Source organism: Rhinopithecus roxellana, chromosome 15 (assembly GCF_007565055.1).
Source record: "Rhinopithecus roxellana isolate Shanxi Qingling chromosome 15, ASM756505v1, whole genome shotgun sequence".
Classification (NCBI taxonomy): domain Eukaryota; kingdom Metazoa; phylum Chordata; class Mammalia; order Primates; family Cercopithecidae; genus Rhinopithecus; species Rhinopithecus roxellana.
The window spans coordinates 12,080,352-12,102,702 of record NC_044563.1 but is presented as its reverse complement, the minus strand read 5'-3'; the positions used below and the strand labels follow the sequence as shown (position 1 = coordinate 12,102,702).

Here is a 22,351-nt window from a genome sequence, read left to right as displayed (position 1 = left end):
CAAAAAAGAGAAAGAAAGAAAGTGTTGTCTAGGCTGGTGTAGTTGCCCATGTCTGTAATCCCAGAACTCTGGGATGCCAAGATGGGAGGATTGCTTGAGCCCAAGAGTTCGAGACCAGCCTGGTCAACATAACAAGAACCCGTGTCTCCAAAAAGTAAAATAAAAAATTAGCTGGGTGTGGTGGCATATGCCTGTAATCCCAGTTACTCAGAAGGCTGAGGCAGGAGCCTAAGAGGTCAAGGCTGCAGTGAGTTATGATTGCGCCACTGCACTCCAGCCTGGTGACAGGCACTGTCTCAAAAAAAAAAAAAAAAAGTGTTGTCTGAAGCCACTGATATGTCCTACCCTTTGATCTCTCCTCATGGCGCCTGGTCCATCCCAGCTGGACACAGCTGGACAGAAATAAGAAATACTACTGGACAGAGCCAGCCCCTCCCCTCCCCAACTTCCTCCAGCCCATCTCAGACCTCTCCTCGCCCTTCACTTCCAGGTCGGACCTCAGGCCCTGCTCCAACTGAAGCGTAAAACGCTTGTGGTATTGGTACCAGCCCAGCTCCACCTCCACCCCAGGGTTTAACTTGGGAGCCACCTTGTCCTCAGTCCCTCAATTCCCTTTCCTCCTTCCCAAGCCTCAGTGTGTCCATCTGCCAAATGGGCGTGACCATCCCTACCCCACCTTCCTGTCTCCCACGTCAACTCTAATGATACAATCAAAGTAAAACTCAGAAATTTTTTTGGGGGGGGTGGGCGATGGGTGCCAACCGCGGGCAAACCCTGGAGAGCGCGAACTACAATTCCCATCCGGCTCCGGGGCCGCGGGCGTCCCTAGCCCCTCTCCCTCAGCCAAGGGCAAGGCGGCTGCGGCCCAGGGGGCGAGAGAAGTTGTAGTGCTCCGCGCCTCCTGGGTCAGGGCCCAGCGAGGGCCCAGGTAGGGCTGGGTTTGGGGCCGCGCGGGTACCTGGGAGGTCTTTCCGACCCCGCGGAAGCAATACCGCGCCCCTCGCAGAAGTCAGTTGCTCTCCGCGGCCCGCCCCCGCACTTCCTGGCCGGGAGTTGGGCCAGCCCCAGCGCGCCTCCGCCCCTACCTTCACCTCCAGCCGCGGCTCCATTGGCCGGCGCGCACCTGCCCGTCCGTCTGGGGGCGGGGCGCGGCGCCCAGGTGAGGGCGCGCTGGCGGCGGCGGAGGAAGGTGACAGCGGGGAGGGCGGGAGAGTCGGGGGGAGGACGCGCGGACAGAGCCTCAGACGGTTGGCGGACGGACGGCCCGACGGGTGGGCATGCGGGCGGCCCGACTCTAGCCGAGGAGCGAGGCTCCGGCCGCAGCCATGGAGGCGCGGCTGCGCGCGCTGGAGCGGCTGGCGCGGGGCGAGGCCGGCGGCGGCTCGGGGCTCGACGGCCTTCTAGATCTGCTGCTGGCGCTGCACCACGAGCTCAGCAGCGGCCCCCTACGGCGGGAGCGCAGCGTGGCGCAGTTCTTAAGCTGGGGTGAGTGGCGGGGCGGCACGCAGCGGGGGCGGGCCTAGGGATATCGCGCCGAGACCCCCGCACCCGCAGACTCTCCCGCAGGGACCCGCACCCCCACGGGCTTCCCTCGCAGTCTCCCTGCAGTGGCCCTGACGCGTACCACCGGATCCCCGCGGCCCGCACACTTGCCTGTACACCTCACTGTCACTCCAGTTCTCACACACGCTCCTTCCCTCTCAGAGACCCCGACACATGCACGCACACACGAACTTGTGCCCAGGTGTTGACCGCAGACGCATGTACCCAGTACACCGCCTAGAGTCTCGTACAGAATTCCCTGCTCACAGGCCACACCTGACGCAGGACACACACAGACCCTCATGCATGTCACCCACTGACACACTAGCTGTCTGTTTCTCATTCCTCTCGGATGCATTGAGACACACAGCTCACGGAGAGACCCAGAGAGCGCTGTAGACCACCCCGACCGCACTGGCACTGCAGAACACACAGATCTGTATGTAGGTATCGCACACTTGCAGACCTTCCCCCCAACCAACACACACACCCCCAGCTCCCTGCGTACAAGACCACTGCAGCCTGGGACTCAGGCTGCTGGCCAAGCTCCCTGGGGGCTGTGGTCCCAGGGCCCGGGAGGGGGGCCTGGCTGGAGATGGGTCTGTACCTTTCCTGGTACACTCATCTGAGTCATTGGGAGTGGCTGGCCCGGGGTGACCCTGAACCCACTGTGGGCACTGGCGCCAGCTGGAGGGTTCCCTGGTCACACCCTGCCGGGCCATGGGGAAAAGGCATGGGGCCTGGCCAGGGCGGGGTGAGGCAGGTGTTTGCCCAGTGGGCAACTAGCGTTCCTGGCGCTCCTGAGCTCTGGGCAGGCACAAGGCCTGGGGAAAAGGGGATGCTGCCACCCAGATGTGCCAGGGAGTTGTCCCCTAGCCCCAACCCTTCCACCCAGAGCAAGGCAGTCAGAAGGCCTCTGCCTCTGTGCCTGTCTCCCTGGGATGCCTTCATGCCATGCGTGTCTGCCTGTGTTGTTGTCACCCCCCCATGACACCCACACACGTGTGTGTGTTTGCACACACGTGTGCTCCTCCCTGACTGCCTCCAGCGCCTCTGCCTGGGACCCCGGCATGGGGGCCGTCTGTTGACAATCTCCCGAGGTAACTCAAAGGGCCGTGACTCATTCCTCTCCTGCTTGTCTCTACTTGTCCCTGCTCCTGCCCGGAGCCCCCTTGCCCTGTGGGAGGCCAGAGGATTAGGCGGCCTGTCCAAGGGCCTGGATCCTCCTGCCTGTGGGCCTGGGCTTTGGCCCTTGTCTGGCGGGTGGGTCCCTATGGTGCTGGCTTCAACTCCCACAGGGAGGCCTGGGGCTGCTCCTCCCCAGCTCCACACACAGACCTGGGAAAGAGACAATGCATTTCTGTAATGAGGTTTCCACCCCGCCCCCGCTGCGGGCTTCTGCCTGATAAACCTGTGGAGCAGCTCTCTGTCCCACCCACAGACCCGCCCAGCTGGCAGGGAGTTTACCTCCTGGCAGGGGGAAACTGAGGCAGGGCGCCAGACTACAGCTGCCCTCCATCCTGACTGATCACTCCTGCCTCCCTAAGACCCAATTCCTTCCCAAAACCTGTGGCTCATCCGAGTCTGGAAAGGGTCTGGGAGTGACTGGAGTTGCCCCTCCTGGAGGTATCTGGGATGTGAGGAAAGAGGACGTTCTTGACCAGACAAAAGCCTCGTCCAGACAGGGAGGCAGGACTTGGAGTGAGAGAGCCAATCAGGCCTGGAGGCATCCTGAGCACTCACGCCTTCAGGGGCTAGTGCTGGCACCAGGGAAGGGCATCTTGGTCCTATTTGTGAATCTCGTGGGCACCTTGGCAGACTGGCATCCATGCCTCCAGACTGAGGGGCCCCACGTGGGAAGCATAGAGCCTGTCCTCCCTGCCCTAGGGGCTGCAGGCCTCACCCCCAGCCAGGTACCTCTGTGCCTACAGGGTCCCCGGACCCAGGCCCACAGCTCCTGAATGGGAGAGAAGCCTCTCTCGGGATGAGGAATGTCACCCGTCCAGTTTCCCAAGACAGGCCCTGGCCTGAATCTGTGAGGGGGCCAAGAACTGCGAGCCGGGGTAGGAATGGTGTCCCCATGGTCCCCAGGGTGACCTGGCCAAGCAGAGTCAGACCGCGGACTGGACAGGACTACAAGTCCCATCAGCCCCTGGGATGGAGTCTGCCTAGAGTCTGGGGCCAGGGGTCCACGGAGGTCCAGGAACCAGGCAGTCAGCTGAGCCCGGCCTCTGACCTTCCGCACTTCCTGATCGTGGCCAAAGGAGCACCAGCTCCTGCCAACCTCTTGGCCTGAGGCTGTCCCTGGGGAGGTCATCCCTGCCTGGGCTCACAGGAGTGGCAGCTCCTGGCTTGCCCAAGGTGAGATGGGGAATGGAGCCCTCCCTGCATGCACTCTGAATCCTGCCCTATGTCCCCTCAGCCAGCCCCTTCGTATCAAAGGTGAAAGAACTGCGTCTGCAGAGAGATGACTTTGAGATCTTGAAGGTGATCGGCCGAGGAGCCTTTGGGGAGGTGAGCAAAGGCCCCGGGGTAGGTGGGGAGGAGGTGTTCACACCAGGCTGGGCTCACCCCGGTCCTCCCTGTGGCCTTAGGTCGCCGTGGTGAGGCAGAGGGACACTGGGCAGATTTTTGCCATGAAAATGCTGCACAAGTGGGAGATGCTGAAGAGGGCTGAGGTCAGTGTGGAGTCTGGGGGGCCCTTGGGCACCCTACAAATGGGTGTGGGGGAGGCGTATGCTGCCAGGGCCTGTGGGGCATGGCGGGGGGTGGGCAAGGCTGCAGACCGGGCAAAGGGTGCTACCCTCAGCAGCCACTGATTTGTTATCTTTCTCACAATAAATCCTTTATTTAATTTTTAAATTTTTTTTTTTTTCTTGAGACGGAGTCTCGCTGTGTCCACTAGGCTGGAGTGCAGTGGCTCACTGCAACTTCAGCCTCCCATTTAAAGGAATTCTCCTGCCTCAGCCTCCCAAGTAGCTGGGACTACAGGCACCTGCCACCACACCCGGCTAATTTTTGTATTTTTAGTAGAGATGAGGGTTTGCTATGTTGGACAGGCTGGTCTCGAACTGCTGAACTCAGGTGATCCTTCTGCCTCGGCCTTCCAAAGTGCTGGGATTACAGGCATGAACCACCATGCCCAGCCTACAATAAACTTTTTTTTAAGACGGAGTCTCACTCTGTCACCCAGGCTGGAATGCAGTGGCGTGATCTCGGCTCACTGCAACCTCCACCTCCTGGGTTCAAGGGATTCTCCTGCCTCAGCCTCCCAAGTAGCAGGGATTACAGGCGTGTGCCACGACGCCCAGCTAAGATTTTGTATTTTTAATAGAGATGGTTTTTCACCATGTTGGCCAGGCTGGTCTCCAACTCTTGATCTCAAGTGATCTGCCTGCCTTGGCCTCCCAAAGTGCTGGGATTACAGGCCTAATAAACCCTTTTGAAAGCAACCAGAGTCATTCCCATTTTCCATATGGTCATGCTGAGGCCCAGAGCCATAGAGCGTGGGCTTGGGCTCAGTCGCAGCCAGACGGGACAGTAGAGCTATGACCTCCATCCAAGCTCCCAGACTCACAGAGTCTTTCTCCATCCCCTGAGCTGGGAAGGGGGGCATCCTGGGTTCTGATCCCACCCCACCCCTTACTTCCCCAAACCTGCTGCAGACAGCATGTTTCCGGGAGGAGCGGGATGTGCTCGTGAAAGGGGACAGCCGTTGGGTGACCACTCTGCACTATGCCTTCCAAGACGAGGAGTACCTGGTGAGGATACTTGGCGGGGCTAGAGGGGAGCATCCTAGGGACACAGGAGAGGGCCCTTGGGGCCAGGGGCACTGGGCCCAAAGACCCCTCTTGGGACCAAGAGACTCCCACTTCCCACCATCTCCTGGGCTTGGTGCCTCCTGCCTGAGCCCTGGCTGGGAACTGGCCAGCCCAGAGCTGCTGGGAGATGCAGCCCTGCCTTCCCAGAGCCCTGTGGGACAGCAGTGAAGTGGCTGGGTGCACCCTTCCCCCAGGTTTGATTCTTGTCCCCCACCTCCAGTACCTTGTGATGGACTACTATGCCGGCGGGGACCTCCTGACGCTGCTGAGCCGGTTTGAGGACCGTCTCCCGCCTGAGCTGGCCCAGTTCTACCTGGCTGAGATGGTGCTGGCCATCCACTCACTGCATCAGCTGGGTTATATCCACAGGTGGGGCCCCAACCCCACTGCCCTGCCCAACCCCTGCCAGCTGTGCTGGGGACAGCTGATGTTGGCTGAGCACTCACCACGTGCCAGGCGCTTTGCTGTGTGCCTCATCCGAGTGCTTCCTTGGAATCAAAGAGCCCTCTGTGGCAGGGGCTGCTACTGTCCCCGGCCTACAGTTGAGGGGGTCAGAGCTTAGCACAGGGAAACACCTGTCTCAAGGTGACTCGGCTCATGGGCGGCCAAGCTGTGGTCTGCACTGGGGAAGTCTGACTCCTGCATCCCCCACAGCACACTCTGCCACCTCCAAGGGTTGTCCCCACACATCCTTTCTACAGTCTAGCCGTCTTCCTCCTCCTGGCCTGTGGGATCATCTACACACACACACGTTGCTCATCACATGAGCACCTACACACAGGAATGTGTGTGAGCTGGTGCTGGCACACACTGTGCGTGTGCACCTGGGCATGTACCTAAATGGCCACTTACACACAGGTCAAGCCCTTCACTCTCCCTGCCTGCCATCCCCCAGGGACGTCAAGCCAGACAATGTCCTGCTGGATGTGAACGGGCACATTCGCCTGGCTGACTTCGGCTCCTGCCTGCGTCTCAACACCAATGGCATGGTAAGGACCCTGCTCCAGAATGGGAGCAGGGGATACCAGGCAGGCCAAGCTCTCAGAAAAATGGGAGGCCCCAGGCCTAGTGCAGAGGCATCAGGCTCCCCAGGGAAGGTGGGTGAGGCCCAGGCACCAGGTGGGCAGCAGTTCAGCCTGGCGGCGTAGGGGTGACAGGGCCATCGCAAGGGGCTAGCAGCTCCAGCCCCCCAGCCAAGCCCGAAGCTGTCCTCATGGCTTCACCACTACCACCACCCACAGGTGGATTCATCAGTGGCAGTAGGGACGCCGGACTATATCTCCCCTGAGATCCTGCAGGCCATGGAGGAGGGCAAGGGCCACTATGGCCCACAGTGTGACTGGTGGTCACTTGGAGTCTGCGCCTATGAACTGCTCTTTGGGGAGACGCCCTTCTATGCTGAGTCCTTGGTGGAAACCTACGGCAAGATCATGAACCACGAGGTGTGGACACCAGGCTCTGAGCTTCCAGAGGGGGCAGTGGGACCCCCGAGTCTGTGTGGTTGGAAATGCCTGCAGGTGAGGTTGGGTTCCTGGACACTTGACCCAGCCTGCCCCCTCCCCTGACCCACAGGACCACCTGCAGTTCCCCCCGGACATGCCTGACGTGCCAGCCAGCGCCCAAGACCTGATCCGCCAGTTGCTGTGTCGCCAGGAAGAGCGGCTGGGCCGTGGTGGGCTGGACGACTTCCGGAACCATCCTTTCTTCGAAGGCGTGGACTGGGAGCGGCTGGCGAGCAGCATGGCCCCCTATATTCCTGAGCTGCGGGGGCCCATGGACACCTCCAACTTTGACGTGGATGATGACACCCTCAACCATCCAGTGAGTGGCAAAGGCTACTGCAGGAGGGGAGCTGCCTTACCCTCTTGCTGGCTGGGGGAACCCTCCCTCTGAAGTCCCCTGGGGTGGGCTGGGGATGAGGCTTTCAGACACCAGGGCTTATGATTTATGGACTCCCAGACTGACCCATTCCAGCCGCCGTCCCCTGGCCCAGCCTTTTCCAGCCAAACTGGGGTGGGGCAGCATCTCCCACAGGATCCCCATGCTCGCCTGCACTGAGGTGGGCTGTGTCAAGGGAAGGCCGTCTGACCATAGGCATCATCCTATTAATTAGAATCCATATAAGGAAGAAAACTCCCAGCAGCTCCTAGGAGACTTATGGGAGCTGGGGGTCTGTTGGGTTGGGCCGTGTTACCCCACCGAGTTCCCACCTGAGCAGGAGGAGGTTGCACCTGGTCCTAGGGGGCTCCTGGGGCCTCGGGCCTCGGCCTGTGGACTCTGATTCTCCTTCCCTCTCCCTCTGCAGGGGACCCTGCCACCGCCCTCCCATGGGGCCTTCTCCGGCCACCACTTGCCATTTGTGGGCTTCACCTACACCTCGGGCAGGTGAGGCTAGTCCTCACACACCTGGTGGGAGGCTCAGGGTTGCCTGACCTAGCACATTGGGCATGTAGCCCACTGGGGCCCTGGGAAGGAGGGCAGAAGGGCTCCCCAGTGCCTGCACATGGCAGGTGCTCTAGCCCTCATCCTCAGGGTCCTGGTGAAGCCACACACAGGTCCCGCTGGGTCCCGTGACTGCACATGGCTCTTACAGTGCCTTCTACGAAGGGCGAGGGTACGCTGCACCTGGAGCCAGAGGTGTAGGGTTCAAAGGCCACTACTGCTCCCGGGCCTCATTTGTGGCTCTGTAAAATGGGTGGGAGGGACCAGGCACGGTGGCTGTAATCTCAGCACTTTGGGAGGCCGAGGCAGGTGGATCACCTGAGGTCAGGAGTTTGAGACCAGACTGGCCAACATAGTGAAACCCCGTCTCTACTAAAAATACAAAAATTAGCTGGGTGTGGTGGCGGGCGCCTGTAATCCCAGTTACTTGGGAGGCTGAAGCAGGGAGAATCACTTGAACCTGGGAGGCGGAGGTTGCAGTGAGCTGAGATCGCGCCATTGCACTCCAGCCTGGGTGACAGAGCGACGCTGTCACAAAAAGAAAAAAATGGATGGGATGGTCTCCACCTACCCCCATTCGAGGGGCTGGCCTGAGATCTCAGTGAGGTCTTGGTGCAGTGTGCTCTGAGGTGGAAGGAAATGGGTCCGACCCCCACTCCTCGGGGCCAGCCGGGCCACCGTCACCACATCCTATCCTCGACAGCCCTTGGGAGAGGCCTTGTCACCACCATCTTCCCCTGGGGAAACTGAGGCTAAAATACATTGGGTTCGAAGTGACACAGCTTGTAAGGGCCAGGACGAGGGCTTAAACCTGGGCCTGGGGACTGGGAGCCTGTGCCCCGAAGCCGCCGCCCTGGGCTGCCACCCATGGAACCAGCCTGGGGTCTCCCGAGGGCAGGGTCTGTTCTGGCTGTTTGACAATGAATGAGTGATTCGATCCGGGAGGATGAAGGAGACTCTGTGGGGTGAGGTTTCTACAGACATGCATGGCCCCTGTCCCCCGCAGTCACAGTCCTGAGAGCAGCTCTGAGGCCTGGGCTGCTCTGGAGCAGAAGCTGCGGTGTCTGGAGCAGGAGAAGGTGGAGCTGAGCAGGAAGCACCAAGGTACAGGGAGCGGCTGGGCCGGGCCTGGGTGTGCTGGCCCTAGGGGCTGCTACTGCGCGAGTGGACTCACCTGTGGGTACCACGTCCCCTCCAGAGGCCCTGCATGCCCCCACTGACCATCGGGAGCTGGAGCAGCTACGGAAGGAAGTGCAGACTCTACAGGAGAGGCTGTCAGGTATCCCTTCCACCCACCCCCACTAGGGCTGAGTCCCACCTGGGCTCAGATCCTGCCCCTGCCCCTGCCCCTGCCCTGGACACGTTGTACGATCCTGGGGGAGCATTTTGCACTCTCTGAACCTGTGTATGGAAAACAAGCCAAGGAGACTTGCTCCCGGGCTGAGAGGCCGGGGCCGTCAGCACTTGAGGTCTCAGTGACTCTTCCCGGCAGAGATGCTGAGGGACAAGGCCTCCTTGTCCCAGCTGGATGGGCCCACACCTGGTAGCCCAGGTCAGGACAGTGACCTGCGGCAGGAGCTTGACCGGCTTCACCAGGTGAGGGTTGGGTGAGGTGGGTGAGTGGCCCAGGGCTCCGTGGGTGGTTCATGCCTGACTCTGGGCCTTGTCCTTCCCCACTCCCTCCCCTGTCTCCTTAGGAGCTGGTCGAGGGTCGGGCAGGGCTGCAGGCTCAGGAGCAGGAGCTCTGCAGGGCCCAGGGGCGGCAGGAGGAGCTGCTTCAGAGGCTGCAGGAGGCCCAGGAGAGAGAGGCGGCCACAGCTCTCCAGACCCAGGCCCTGAGCTCCCAGCTGGAGGAAGCCCGGGCTGCCCAGAGGGAGGTGGGTGACCAGGGTGGGAAGGGACAGCATCTGGGCCCTGCCCCCAGTGTGGCTGGAGGGATCATGGGGAGTTTGGTGGGAGATGCTGCCCCCCAGTTGTAGCTGGCAGAGGCTGGGCCCAGGGGACAGTGGCTGGGACGGGGCAATCTAGGAGTCCATGCCTCCTCACGTCCACTGTGGCTGGCAGAGTCTGGAGTTCGTGGCAAGGTGGTCAGAGGGGCTGCCAAGGGCAGAGTTGGCACTGGCCTGCCTCTGCACCCCTCACAGCTGGAGGCCCAGGTGTCCTCCCTGAGCCGGCAGGTGATGCAGCTGCAGGGACAGTGGGAGCAACGCCTTGAGGAGTCTTCCCGGGCCAAGGTAGTCAAGTCCTCCTCCCTTGGCAAGAGGCGCTTCCCCACCAGCCTGACCCCACTCAGAGCCTCAGGGCCAGGCCTGTGTCCCGGGCGGGTGGGCTATGGCATCTTGGGTCTCTGCCCTGACCCCCTCCATGTCCCCAAGACCATCCACACAGCCTCTGAGACCAACGGGATGGGACCCCCCGAGGGTGGGCCTCAGGAGGCCCAACTGAGGAAGGAGGTGGCCGCCCTGCGAGAGCAGCTGGAGCAGGCCCACAGCCACAGGTGAGCCAGGCAGCTGGGGGCAGGGAGGGGCCGGACCCGGCCTGGGCAGGGAGTCATGGCCTTGGCCTTCTCCTCCCCAGGCCGAGTGGTAAGGAGGAGGCTCTGTGCCAGCTGCAGGAGGAAAACCGGAGGCTGAGCCGGGAGCAGGAGCGGGTGAGCAGGGGGACGGACGGAGGGCATGACAGATGGACACGGCAATGGGGAGCCAGTGGGCAGGTGGGCAAGCTGTAGCCAGTGAGCAGGGTGGACATGGATGGGGCTTGGGGTGCTCCGGTACCTACAGGGAGACAGCAGTCTCAGGACCGCTGGGGCCTGGGGCTGACCTTTCCTCTGGCCGGCCCCAGCTGGAAGCAGAGCTGGCCCAGGAGCAGGAGAGCAAGCAGCGGCTGGAGGGTGAGCGACGGGAGACGGAGAGCAACTGGGAGGCCCAGCTCGCCGACATCCTCAGCTGGTGGGTGCCGGGGGTGGGTCGGGGTGGGGAATGCAGGCGAGACTGAGGGCCCAGCCCATGACCCTGAGCCCCTTCCCAATCAGGGTGAACGATGAGAAGGTCTCAAGAGGCTACCTGCAGGCCCTGGCCACCAAGATGGCAGAGGAGCTGGAGTCGTTGAGGAACGTGGGCACCCAGACGCTCCCTGCCCGGCCACTGGTGAGCCCCAGAGATGCCCTTGGGGGCTGGCTTGGGCAAGTCACTGACCTCCGTGAGCCTCAGGATGCCTGCTACTGAGGGTCACTACTGGAGGTGGGGACACTGAGCTCACGAGAAATAGTGGCTTCCCTGACCTCGCAGTGGGTCAGTGGCTGAACTGGAGCTTTGAGCCTGGCCGGGTGGCATGGGTAGCAGGATGCTCTGGTAGGAGGGGGTCCCTGAGGCAGCCAGGCCTAGAAACCATCTTATACGGGTGCTCCATGACCACCAGGACCACCAGTGGAAGGCGCGGCGATTGCAGAAGATGGAGGCCTCGGCTAGGCTGGAGCTGCAGTCAGCGCTGGAGGCTGAGATCCGTGCCAAGCAGGGCCTGCAGGAGCGGCTGACGCAGGTGCAGGAGGCCCAGCTGCAGGCTGAGCGGTGAGGCTAGGGGCAGGCGCTGGGGGCCAGGGCCCGCACAGAGGCTGGTGGCGAGCCCTTGCCGTTCTCCCCAGCCGTCTGCAGGAGGCCGAGAAGCAGAGCCAGGCCCTGCAGCAGGAGCTTGCCATGCTGCGGGAGGAGCTGCAAGCCCGAGGGCCAGGGGGTGAGTGGCTGCCGACTGCTTGCCCCGGAGCCAGGCTACCCCATGGCCTCCCGTTTGCCAAGGGGGCTCCACGATGGCCTGGCAGGGTGGTGGAGACAGGAGTCTGTTCCTGGACTCTGCCACTTACTCCATCATCTGTGACCAGCACTTCTTGAGTGCCTGCTCTGCCCAGCCCTGCCCCACGCCTGTGGTCATTTCCCATTTTACTGAGGTGGGAACTGAGGCCCCTCCTGGCCCCTAGTTCCTCAGGCCAGTGACCTACCCTCTTTTTGCAGACACCAAGCCCTCAAACTCCCTGATTCCCTTCCTGTCCTTCCGGAGCTCAGAGGTAAGGACCAGGCTGAGGGGCTTGTTGGGGAGGAGTCCTGGGAGAGGCACAGGGACCTTGACTTTGCTTCTCTCTCTCCCATCCCCAGAAGGATTCTGTCAAGGACCCTGGCATCTCAGGAGAGGCCACAAGGCATGGAGGGGAGCCAGAGCTGAGGCCAGAGAGCCGACGCAGCTTGCGCATGGGGGTGAGGACAGGTGGGTCCCTAGTAGGGGGGCTGGGCCCCGCCCCTGCCCATCTCACTTGCTCCCTCGCCCTCCTGCAGGCTGTGTTCCCCAGAGCGCCCACTGCCAACACAGCCTCTACAGAAGGTCTTCCTGCTAAGGTCAGTGCCCAGAGGGGCAAGCGGGGTGGGGGCACCAAGCAGTTCTGCCAGGCTGAATGGGCCCTGAGGGGACACTCCACGTGCATTGTAGTCAGCAGGCACAATTGGGGTGGAGGTGGTAGTAATGAGCTTGCCTGCTGCCATAGATTGGCTGGGACTTGGAGGTCACTGCCACCTGGCTCAGCCCTTTGTCTCGCCTGACCCCTCAGGGATGGGGCATGGGGTCCTGGAAGGCCTTGGGTAATGGCTGTCCCCCTCCCCAGCCCGGCTCACACACGCTGCGCCCCCGGAGCTTCCCATCCCCGACCAAGTGTCTCCGCTGTACCTCGCTGATGCTGGGCCTGGGCCGCCAGGGCCTGGGTTGTGATGGTGAGAGTCCCCACCCCACCGCACACCCACCCACTATGCTCCAGCCACGGTCCCAGGTGTGTGACCCTGGCACACCCAGGCTGTTTCTCCCATCCCAGGGTCACTGGCACCTGCTGGTCAAATTTCCTATGCTTAGCTCTGTTCCTTTTCTCACTCGATGAGGAATTAGGGACAGTTCCGGTGCCACTGTGGCTTCAGGGAAGCTGGACATGCCCCAGTCCTGGTTTGGGGCTGTCCCCTCCCAGCCTCACCTCATCCACCTTCTCCACTTTCCCCACAGCCTGCGGCTACTTTTGTCACACAACCTGTGCCCCACAGGCCCCACCCTGCCCCGTGCCCCCTGACCTCCTCCGCACAGCCCTGGGAGTACACCCCGAAACGGGCACAGGCACTGCCTATGAGGGCTTCCTGTCGGTGAGTGGGGGCCGAGGGAGGGGAAGACGGGCATGGGGGGCTGAGGGCCCCTGCAGCCCTCCTATGCTTGCCTTTCCGCTAGGTGCCGCGGCCCTCAGGCGTCCGGCGGGGCTGGCAGCGGGTGTTTGCTGCCCTGAGTGACTCACGCCTGCTGCTGTTTGACGCCCCTGACCCGAGGCTCAGCCCGCCCAGCGGGGCCCTCCTGCAGGTCCTGGATCTGAGGTGGGTGCTAGGTAGTGGCATGGGGTAAGGGACTAGTGGTGAGGTGGGCAGTCAGGGACAGGGAGACCTCTGACCTGTTCTGTGAACCTCCCAGGGACCCCCAGTTCTCGGCTACTCCCGTTCTGGCCTCTGATGTCATCCATGCCCAATCCAGGGACTTGCCACGCATCTTTAGGGTGAGTGCCTGGGATGAGATGGAGCAGCCACCATCCACCTCCCCATTGCTGTTCCCACTCTGGCCACTGTCCGCCCACTCCATACTGCCCTCTTGGGCCAGCTCACAACCACAACATGCTTTCCACGAGAGCACCTGGCCGGGTCTTACCTCATTTCGGATCCACTGTGGCTTCCCATCGTCTGCGGGGTGCTCCTGACCTAGCCCTTGAGGCCCCAAGGATCTGGCCCTGCAGGCCTCCCCAGCCCTCTCCCTGGCACCTCTCTCTGCTCTGGCCACACCTTGCTCTCTCCAGTTCTGAGGGTGCCCCGTGCCTGTGTGTACCACATTCTCGGTCCTTCACGTCTGTCTTTGCACGGAATTGCTGGCCCTGCACTGGCGCCCAGCTCCTAAACTTGACTATTGCTGGTTAGTTAGTCGTCCCTCAGGCTCCAGCAGAAATGTCTGGTCTCCTGGGAAGTCATCCTTCACCTCCTGGCCCGAGTTTGGGGCCCTCTGTTCCCACTAGGCCTGTCCTTGCCCCATTATGGCGCTGGTCGCAGGGCTCTGGAGTTGTCTGTATGCCTGTCCGGCCTACTCCCTGCTGCTGACAGTGCACGCTAGGCCCCCAGGGCACAGCGGCTGCTGGAGGCAGGAAGGGAGGGAGGACAGATGGCTCTGGCCCACAGCCCTTCAGCTTGGGTCCTTGCCCACAGGTGACAACCTCCCAGCTGGCAGTGCCGCCCACCACGTGCACTGTGCTGCTGCTGGCGGAGAGCAAGGGGGAGCGGGAGCGCTGGCTGCAGGTGCTGGGTGAGCTGCAGCGGCTGCTGCTGGACGCACGGCCAAGACCCCGGCCCGTGTACACACTCAAGGAGGCCTATGACAATGGGCTGCCGCTGCTGCCCCACACGCTCTGTGCTGCCATCCTCGGTGAGCTGGTGGAGGGGACTGGAGGGAGCAGTCCAGGCCTGCAGGAGTGCTGGTGTCTAGGAACAGTCCCAAGGGCCACCACCACTGCCCATTCCCTGCAGCCACGAGACACAGACTGCCTTGCACTACCTATGTGCTCCAGCCTCCTGTGTGCATGGCTGGGCCCCCAGGTAGGGGGCCTGGCTTATCCCCACTCCATTTCGCTGTGCCTCAGTTTCTGCTTTTTCCAAAAGAATCTCAAGGGAGTGGAAGCGGAAGGAACAAAGGCTTTTTTTTTTTTTTTTGAGACAGTCTCGCTCTGTTGCCCAGGCTGGAGTGCAGCAGTGCAATCTCAGCTCACTGCAACCTCCGCCTCCCGTATTCAAGCAATTCTCCTGTCTCAGCCTCCAGAGTAACTGGGATTATAGGCATGTGCCCCCTTGCCTGGCTACTTTTTGTATTTTTAGTAGAGACGGGGTTTCACAATGTTGGCCAGGCTGGTCTCGAACTCCTGACCTCAGGTGATCCACCTGCCTTGGCCTCCCAAGGTGTTGGGATTACAGGCATGGGCCACCATGCCCAGCTGGAACAAAGGCTTTAGAAAGAGAGAAATGAGGGTTCAGTCCTGGCTGTCTCACTACAAGCTAGGGCACTGGGGGACTGCTGTAGAACACGCAGAGCCTCATAACATCTCCTGGGTGGAGCTGCCAAGAGCTTCACTCGTGCTTAGCCTTGAATCTGGGGCTCAGCAGGGCTCTTCTGTAACTGAGGCTGGGAAAGAGGCATGAAACGGAGCTCCTCGGCGTCTCCCGGCAGCTGAGGCCCTGAGCCAGCACCTGCTCTCAGGGCAGGAGCCACAGGAGAGGTTGTGTGGGTCCCTGGAGCAGTCGGGAACCAGAGGGGAGGGGATTTTTTGAGCAAGGGGATCTGCTGAACCCTCCCCGCTTCCTCGCTTCCTCAGAGCCACTCTGAGAAAGTACCATCGTTGTCCCCAGTTTACATAAGAGGAAACCAAGGTTCTGAGAGGTGACATGACTTACCTGAAATCGCACAGCTCAAGATGATGGGCCTTACCCCAACCCCTCTGAAAGAGCCTGTCCAGACTGGGAGAGAAGGGTCAGTGAGGCAGGGATAGCAGGATTATTGCCACCCCCATTTCCTCAAGAGAAACATGCACAGCAAGGCAGGTGGACTGCACAATCTCCGTGTCATTGAGTGGGCTTCTGACCTCTGACCCTCTCCCTCCCTCTACCAGACCAGGATCGACTTGCACTTGGCACCGAGGAGGGGCTCTTTGTCATCCATCTGCACAGCAACGGTACCCATCGAGGCTGGGCTAGGGTGGGCGTGGGCAGGGGCAGCCCCAGCAGGCCGAGGAGGATGGGGACGGGTCACTTTTCAACCACCTGCCAGTGACACTCTCCCCTCGCCAACCCTGCAGACATCTTCCAGGTGGGGGAGTGCCGGCGCGTGCAGCAGCTGGCCTTGAGCCCCAGCGCAGGCCTGCTGGTTGTGCTGTGTGGCCGCGGCCCCAGTGTGCGTCTCTTTGCCCTGGCGGAGCTGGAGAACATAGAGGTAGCAGGTGCCAAGATCCCCGAGTCTCGAGGCTGCCAGGCACTGGCAGCTGGAAGCATCCTGCAGGCCCGCACCCCGGTGCTCTGTGTAGCCGTCAAGCGCCAGGTGCTCTGCTACCAGCTGGGCCCGGGCCCTGGGCCCTGGCAGCGCCGTATCCGTGAGCTGCAGGCACCCGCCACTGTGCAGAGCCTGGAGCTGCTGGGCGACCGGCTATGTGTGGGCGCTGCCGGTGGCTTTGCGCTCTACCCGCTGCTCAACGAGGCTGCGCCATTGGCGCTGGGGGCCGGTTTGGTGCCTGAGGAGCTGCCACCATCCCGCGGGGGCCTGGGTGAGGCACTGGGTGCCGTGGAGCTTAGCCTCAGTGAGTTCCTGCTACTCTTCACCACTGCTGGCATCTACGTGGATGGCACAGGCCGCAAGTCTCGTGGCCACGAGCTCTTATGGCCAGCAGCGCCCATGGGCTGGGGTAAGGCACCTTCAGTGTGTGGGTGCAGACAAGGTCCCGCCTCAACTCATGAGCCTGGCATTGGAGGTCTTTGGTGCCAGTTTGCATCCTCCAGCCCAACAACACCCTGTCCTGGCCTCCGTGGCTTGCAGGGGACCTTCCTTTTCCATGCTGAGCTCATGGTCCTCTCCTGCCTGGGCCGCTCTCCTTTCGTTTGTATCCAGCAAACTTTTTTTTTTTTCTTTTGAGAGAGGGTCTCCCTCTGTCACCAGGCTGGAGTACAGTGGCACAATCTCGACTCACTGCCACCTCTACCTCCTGGGGTCAAGTGATCCTCCCACCTCAACCTCCCGAGTAACTGGGGGCACAGGTGTGTGCCACCACGTCTGGCTAATTTTTGTTTTGTTTGAGACAGAGGAGTCTTACTCTGTCACCATGCTGGAGTGCAGTGGTGTGATCTTGGCTTACTGCAGTCTCCACTTCCCAGGTTCAGGCAATTCTCCTGCCTCAGCCTCCCTGGTACCTGGGACTACAGGCACATGCCACCACACCCAGCTAATTTTTGTATTTTTAGTGGAGACAGGGTTTCACCATGTTGGCGAGGCTGGTCTCGAACTCCTGACCTCGTGATCCGCCTGCCTTGGCCTCCCAAGGTGCTGGGATTACAGGCGTGAGCCACTGCGCCCGGCCTAATTTTTGTATTTTTTCGTAGAGGCGGAGTTTCGCCATACTGCCCAGGCTGGGAGTCTCAAACTCCTGGACTCAAGCAATCCTGCCCAGCCTCCCAAAGTGCTGGGATTACAGGTGTGAGCCACCAACCCTGGCCTGTACCTGGCAAACTCTTAACTAGGTCCAGCCCCAGTGTCAGCTCAGGGCCTGGAGCTGGTAGGCGCTCCAAAGATGGCCGCTGCGATTGCTGTGGTCACCATTGCCTTCATGCTCCCCGCCCTGCCTCCCCATCATTGGTCCTTTCCTTCTCTTTGCCCCACTGCCTCTCCATCCAGACCTGTGTCGTGGCTCTCGTCACCTCCACTTCATGACTGGCTTGGTGCACTGGGGTCCCACAGAATGGGCCGGGGCTGGTTTCCTCATCCACATCAAGCACCCAGCCCAGGCTGGCACACTCCAGGGGCGACGGGTTTGGAGGAATGGGTGGAATAGTGAGTGAGTGAGTGAATGAATGAGGCGGTGGGGCAGTCTGGTGCATGCACAAATAACTAGCATGATGGGTAAGGGCTGGAAGAGAGGGGCAGAGTGTCCTTTGTGAGCAATGGCTCTTTGGGGTGGGGCCTGCGGGTTGGGTGCTGCATACCACCCAAGCTGCCCAGGGCCAAATCGCAGCTCTCAGGACCCCCTGGGTTACCTGACCTTGACCATCACATGGCTCCAGGGGTTCCATTCCCTCCTCTGGAAATTGGGGGTTATAACAATAGTACCTGCTCGGAGTTGTTAGAAAATTAAGGGAGGAAAAGCATGTGGTGTTTAGAACTGAGCCAGGCATGTGGTGAGTGGTCCAGGGTTATCTCTGATTTGATGTGGAGGCTGGGCGGGGCGACAGGGAGTCTTCCGAGGAAGGACCTTAGCGTGGGGTGTGGTAGTTACTGTGCTGTGGCTGGGGACAAGGTGTTCCCTGTGAAACAGAGGGGGAAACAGCTCAGAGGTGCATGGCGTGCCCGCAGGGTACGCGGCCCCCTACCTGACAGTGTTCAGCGAGAACTCCATCGATGTGTTTGACGTGAGGAGGGCAGAATGGGTGCAGACCGTGCCGCTCAAGAAGGTGAGGGTCCGCCAGAGCCCTGGGGCAGCACCAGGGGTGGGGCGTGGCCTGACCTCTGTGCCTGCTGCCTCAGGTGCGGCCCCTCAATCCAGAGGGCTCCCTGTTCCTCTATGGCACCGAGAAGGTCCGCCTGACCTACCTCAGGAACCAGCTGGCAGGTGAGGGAGTTCGCGTGTACGAGTGTGTGCGTTCACCAGTGCGCACGTGTGGCTGTGTGGCCCTGAACACCAGCTGACTGGGCCCCAGGAACGTGTGAGCACAGACCAGTTCTCCGCTTCTCCCACAGAGAAGGACGAGTTCGACATCCCGGACCTCACCGACAACACCCGGCGCCAGCTGTTCCGCACCAAGAGCAAGCGCCGCTTTTTTTTCCGCGTGTCGGAGGAGCAGCAGAAGCAGCAGCGCAGGTGCGCGTGCACCACGCGGGGGTTGAGGCTGGGCGGGGCCTCCTCCGCTTGTGGGCGGGGCGAAGGGAGGGTGGAGCTTCGCCACCAACTCCCTACGCCTTCTCCTCCCGCAGGGAGATGCTGAAGGACCCCTTTGTGCGCTCCAAGCTCATCTCACCGCCTACCAACTTCAACCACCTGGTACACGTGGGCCCTGCCAACGGGCGGCCAGGCGCCAGGGACACGTCCCGGGTTAGTCCTCTGGAGCCAATCACAAGCTACTCTGGTGAGGCTGAGCCAATCACCGGCCTCTGGTGAGCTCTAGCCAATCACAGGCCTCTGTAATTACCTGGGCCCGGAGGCCTGGGACTTACCCTTCTGCTACCCGGGACTTAAGTACATCCAGGCTGGGGGCCCAGTGGCATTCATTTGTCCTGGTCTGTTGTGCCTTGGGCCTCTTGGCCTCCGTGTGCTTCCTGGTTCCAGCCCCTCCGCACTGTCAACCAACAGGCTCTGGAAGAGAAGGGCCGAGTTTCTCGCGGCTCCGGCCCACAGCGGCCCCACAGCTTCTCCGAGGCGTTGCGGCGCCCAGCCTCCATGGGCAGCGAAGGCCTCGGTGGAGACGCAGACGCCAGTAAGGACAGCCCCTCAGCCTCCAGTGTGCTACCTCCCACCCCAAGTTTACACCCCCTTTGGATCCCTCAAATCTGATCTTGGTATTTTTGTCTCCTCATCTGCTGCTGGAGCAGTGAAGAAGAAACCTTGGACATCCCTGTCCAGCGAGTCTGTGTCCTGCCCCCAGGGATCGCTGAGCCCTGCAACCTCCCTAATGCAGGTGAGCGGGTCCGGGAGGCTTGTCCGTCCCCTATTCAAACGTCAGACATTTCTGTTTTGTGCTAGGCCTTGCTCAGGGACCTAGGCTAGGGAACAAGCTGAGCCCATCCCTGCCCTCGATTTTCTTACCTGTCTCACCCCACCAGTGGGCACCAGCAGGATCCTGGAGGCAGGCCAGCTTAGGTGGGAATCTTGGCTCTGACTGTTCCAGCTGTGTGGCTCTGGGCAAAGTGCCCAACCTCCCTAATCTTATCTCACCTGTAAAATGACATGGTTCCTGGGAGGCCTGGATGAGCTGATAATACCTGCGAAGGGCTCAGCATAGCACCTGGCATGGGGAAGGTGCCACAGAAGGGGAGCTCTTGGGATTCTTTTTTTTTTTTTTCCAGACGGAGTCTCACTCTTTCACCCAGGCTAGAGTGCAGTGGCACAGTCTTGGTCACTGCAACCCCCACCTCCCAGGTTCGAGCGATTCTCCTACCTCAGCCTCCCAAGTAGCTGGTATTACAGGCATGCATCACCATGTCCAGCTAATTCTTGTATTTGAAGTAGAGGTGGAGTTTGGAGTTTCACCATGTTGGGCAGACTCCTGACCTCAAGTGATCCACCTGCCTTGGCCTCCCAAAGTGTTGGGATTACTGGCGTGAGCCACCGCGCCCAGCCACTCTTAGGATTCTTAACAGAGGCCCAGTCCACAGCAGGGAGTTGGGGGGTCAGAGGAGGGAGCAATCCATTCTGAATGAGGACAGGGGAAAACCTAAGAGAAGCTGGGGAGGTTCCCATTCCCCCTGCAGCCACACATCCAGCATACACATTTACTGACTGTCTCTAGCACACACGTCCACCCACTCCTGTCACACCAGGCCACGCGGAACCCTGGGACTTGCCATGTTCTTCCATGCCTGCAGGCTCTCGCCCCTGCAGTCCCCTCTGTTTTGAATGCCTTGCACCTATCTTCACCTTCACCAACACCAGACTGCCCTCCAGGTGACCCACCAGGACCATCTTCAAAGGAGCCTTCCTGGCCGCTTGGTCAGGTAGTCATTGCCTCCCTGGGGCTGGTGCCACCTTTGCCACCCCGCTCCCTCCACACCATCCTTGCAGCTCCTGCTGTGCCGTGGGTTTCTTCTGGGGCCTGTTCTCCTCCCTTGACTGTGGGCTCCTTGGTGGTGGGGGTAAGGCTTCATTCTTCTGCCCAGAGTAAAGCATGTGTATTGACTAAAGGAAGAATGGAGTGAATGAACAACGGGACTTTGAGGCTGGGCACGGTGGCTCACCACTGTAATCGCAACACTTTGGGAGGCCAAGGCGGGCGGATCACTTGAGGTCAAGAGTTCGAGACCAGCATGGCCAACATGGTGAAACCCTGTCTCTACTAAAAATACAGAAATTAGCTGGGCCTGGTGGCGCATGCCTGTAATCCCAGCTACTTGGGGGGCTGAGGCAGGAGAATTGCTTGAACCTGGGAGGCGGAGGTTGCAGTGAGCCGAGATCATGCCACTGCACTCCATCCTGGGTGAGAGTGAGACTCCGTCTCAAAAAAAAAAAAAAAAAAAAAGCAAACAAAAGAAAAATTAGCCAGGCATGGTGGTGCATGCCTGCATGCCTGTCATCCCAGCTACTTGGGAGGCAGAGGCAGGAGAATCACTTGAACCTGGGAGGGAGAGGTTGCAGTGAGCCAAGATCATGCCACTACTGCACTCCAGCCTAGGCGACAGAGCACAACTCTGTCTCAGAAAAAAAAAAAAAATGGACTTTGAGTCCATTCAAGGTTAAGTAGGAGTTCTCCAGGTTCTTCCAGTGACCCTTTTACCACCTCCACTCCCCACCTCCCATCTGGCTTCCTCCAGGGTCCCTGATACAGTGGGTGATGGGTCCTAAGGGGGCCTCCAGGAGCCACTGGCCCTGTGAGGGAAGAGTCCTCCCTGATCCTACCCCCCGACTTCCTTTTCTTTCTCCTGCAGGTCTCAGAACGGCCCCGAAGCCTCCCCCTATCCCCTGAATTGGAGAGCTCTCCTTGATGCCCTCTGTTAGGGCCCACCCCAATCCCAGGGCAGAAAGACATGAGGGAGCGAAGAACCTGAGGAATGCCATACTCCGGCTGGTCCGGGACATGGAAATTCGGACTCAGGGAGGGCCCGGGCTGGGCAATGACTGGAAGGCTTGCCTGGTTTCCCAGGACTTGGGGGTCCTGACTCCCAGTCCTGATTCCCTGCCTTACCTCTCTGTTCCCAGCCCCAGCCTTTCTAAGCCATTGGGAATAGAATGGCTCCTTTTGTCCTGGTGTCCGGGGTGATTGTGCCAAAGCTCTTGTGTCCAGTGCCAAGCCCCCAGAGGCTTGTAAGAGTTGGGATGAGGGATGGAGAGGGACTGGGTCTCTGGGAACAGGTTGGGGGTCTTATCTGTGGACTGTCTGACTCCCAGCTGAGACAAGATGGGGCATGTCCCGGTCTCTGCTCAGTATCTGGGTGAGAAAAACAGACTATGATCCAGAGGAAGGGAAGATAGAGAAGGAGAGAAAGGATGTAGGCAAAGGAGGTGAGAGACAGGATAGGAGGAAGGAAGTGGAGGAGGAGGTGATAGGAATTGGAAGGAGGTGGAAGCCGTGTAGAGGAAGAGGGGAGAGGGACAAAAAGGGGGGTGGAAGAGAGAGGTAGTCTGGTGAACAAAGGGTCCTTTCTCTGGGGAGGGATGCGGTGGGCCAATCCTCCCATCGAGGAAGAGAATCCTGGACAGGGACGGGATGGGGAGGGTATTTATAAGGGCTTTTTGGTGGGAGATGGGTACCCAGTGGGGGCCACTGGAGGGTCTCCTGGCACACTCTAGCCCTTCCCAGAAATGGGGGCCCTTTTTCTCGAAGCTTCAACCAGTTGTGTATTAGGGGAACCTAGGGGGCATTTTACTATTGATCACAGTCATTATATTGTTATTATATTACTATTTTTATTAAACCTCCCCCGACTGAAATGTGGGGGGCAAAATAAGTATTTATCTCCTCAAATGCCACATTCCCAGGAGGGACAGACCCTGATGCTCTGTGAGGCAGCAAGAAACCAATAAAGACAGCTTTGTAAGC

At 60.4% G+C, this 22,351-nt stretch overlaps 1 protein-coding gene across 2 annotated transcripts; it reads left to right on the top strand.

Moving 5' to 3' along the window:
• Window positions 1–844: 844 nt before the first annotated feature.
• Window positions 845–22,351, top strand: CDC42BPG (CDC42 binding protein kinase gamma). Of its 2 annotated transcripts, XM_010363979.2 has the most exons (37): window positions 845–1,485; window positions 3,965–4,056; window positions 4,137–4,220; window positions 5,208–5,303; window positions 5,584–5,732; window positions 6,259–6,352; window positions 6,605–6,805; window positions 6,936–7,184; window positions 7,669–7,748; window positions 8,812–8,909; window positions 9,004–9,084; window positions 9,298–9,401; window positions 9,503–9,682; window positions 9,950–10,039; window positions 10,181–10,302; window positions 10,383–10,455; window positions 10,647–10,753; window positions 10,837–10,951; window positions 11,223–11,371; window positions 11,446–11,534; window positions 11,810–11,862; window positions 11,951–12,049; window positions 12,128–12,187; window positions 12,451–12,556; window positions 12,837–12,970; window positions 13,053–13,192; window positions 13,287–13,368; window positions 14,063–14,279; window positions 15,514–15,576; window positions 15,700–16,299; window positions 17,958–18,055; window positions 18,129–18,213; window positions 18,342–18,462; window positions 18,576–18,693; window positions 18,952–19,075; window positions 19,191–19,276; window positions 21,240–22,351. In XM_010363979.2, the coding sequence occupies exons 1-37, from the start codon at window positions 1,326–1,328 to the stop codon at window positions 21,294–21,296; spliced, it is 4,656 nt and encodes a 1,551-aa protein (XP_010362281.2). In that variant the 5' UTR covers window positions 845–1,325; the 3' UTR covers window positions 21,297–22,351. The 2 variants fall into 2 exon arrangements, with proteins under 2 accessions (XP_010362281.2, XP_030774625.1); XM_030918765.1 differs by lacking the exon at window positions 15,700–16,299.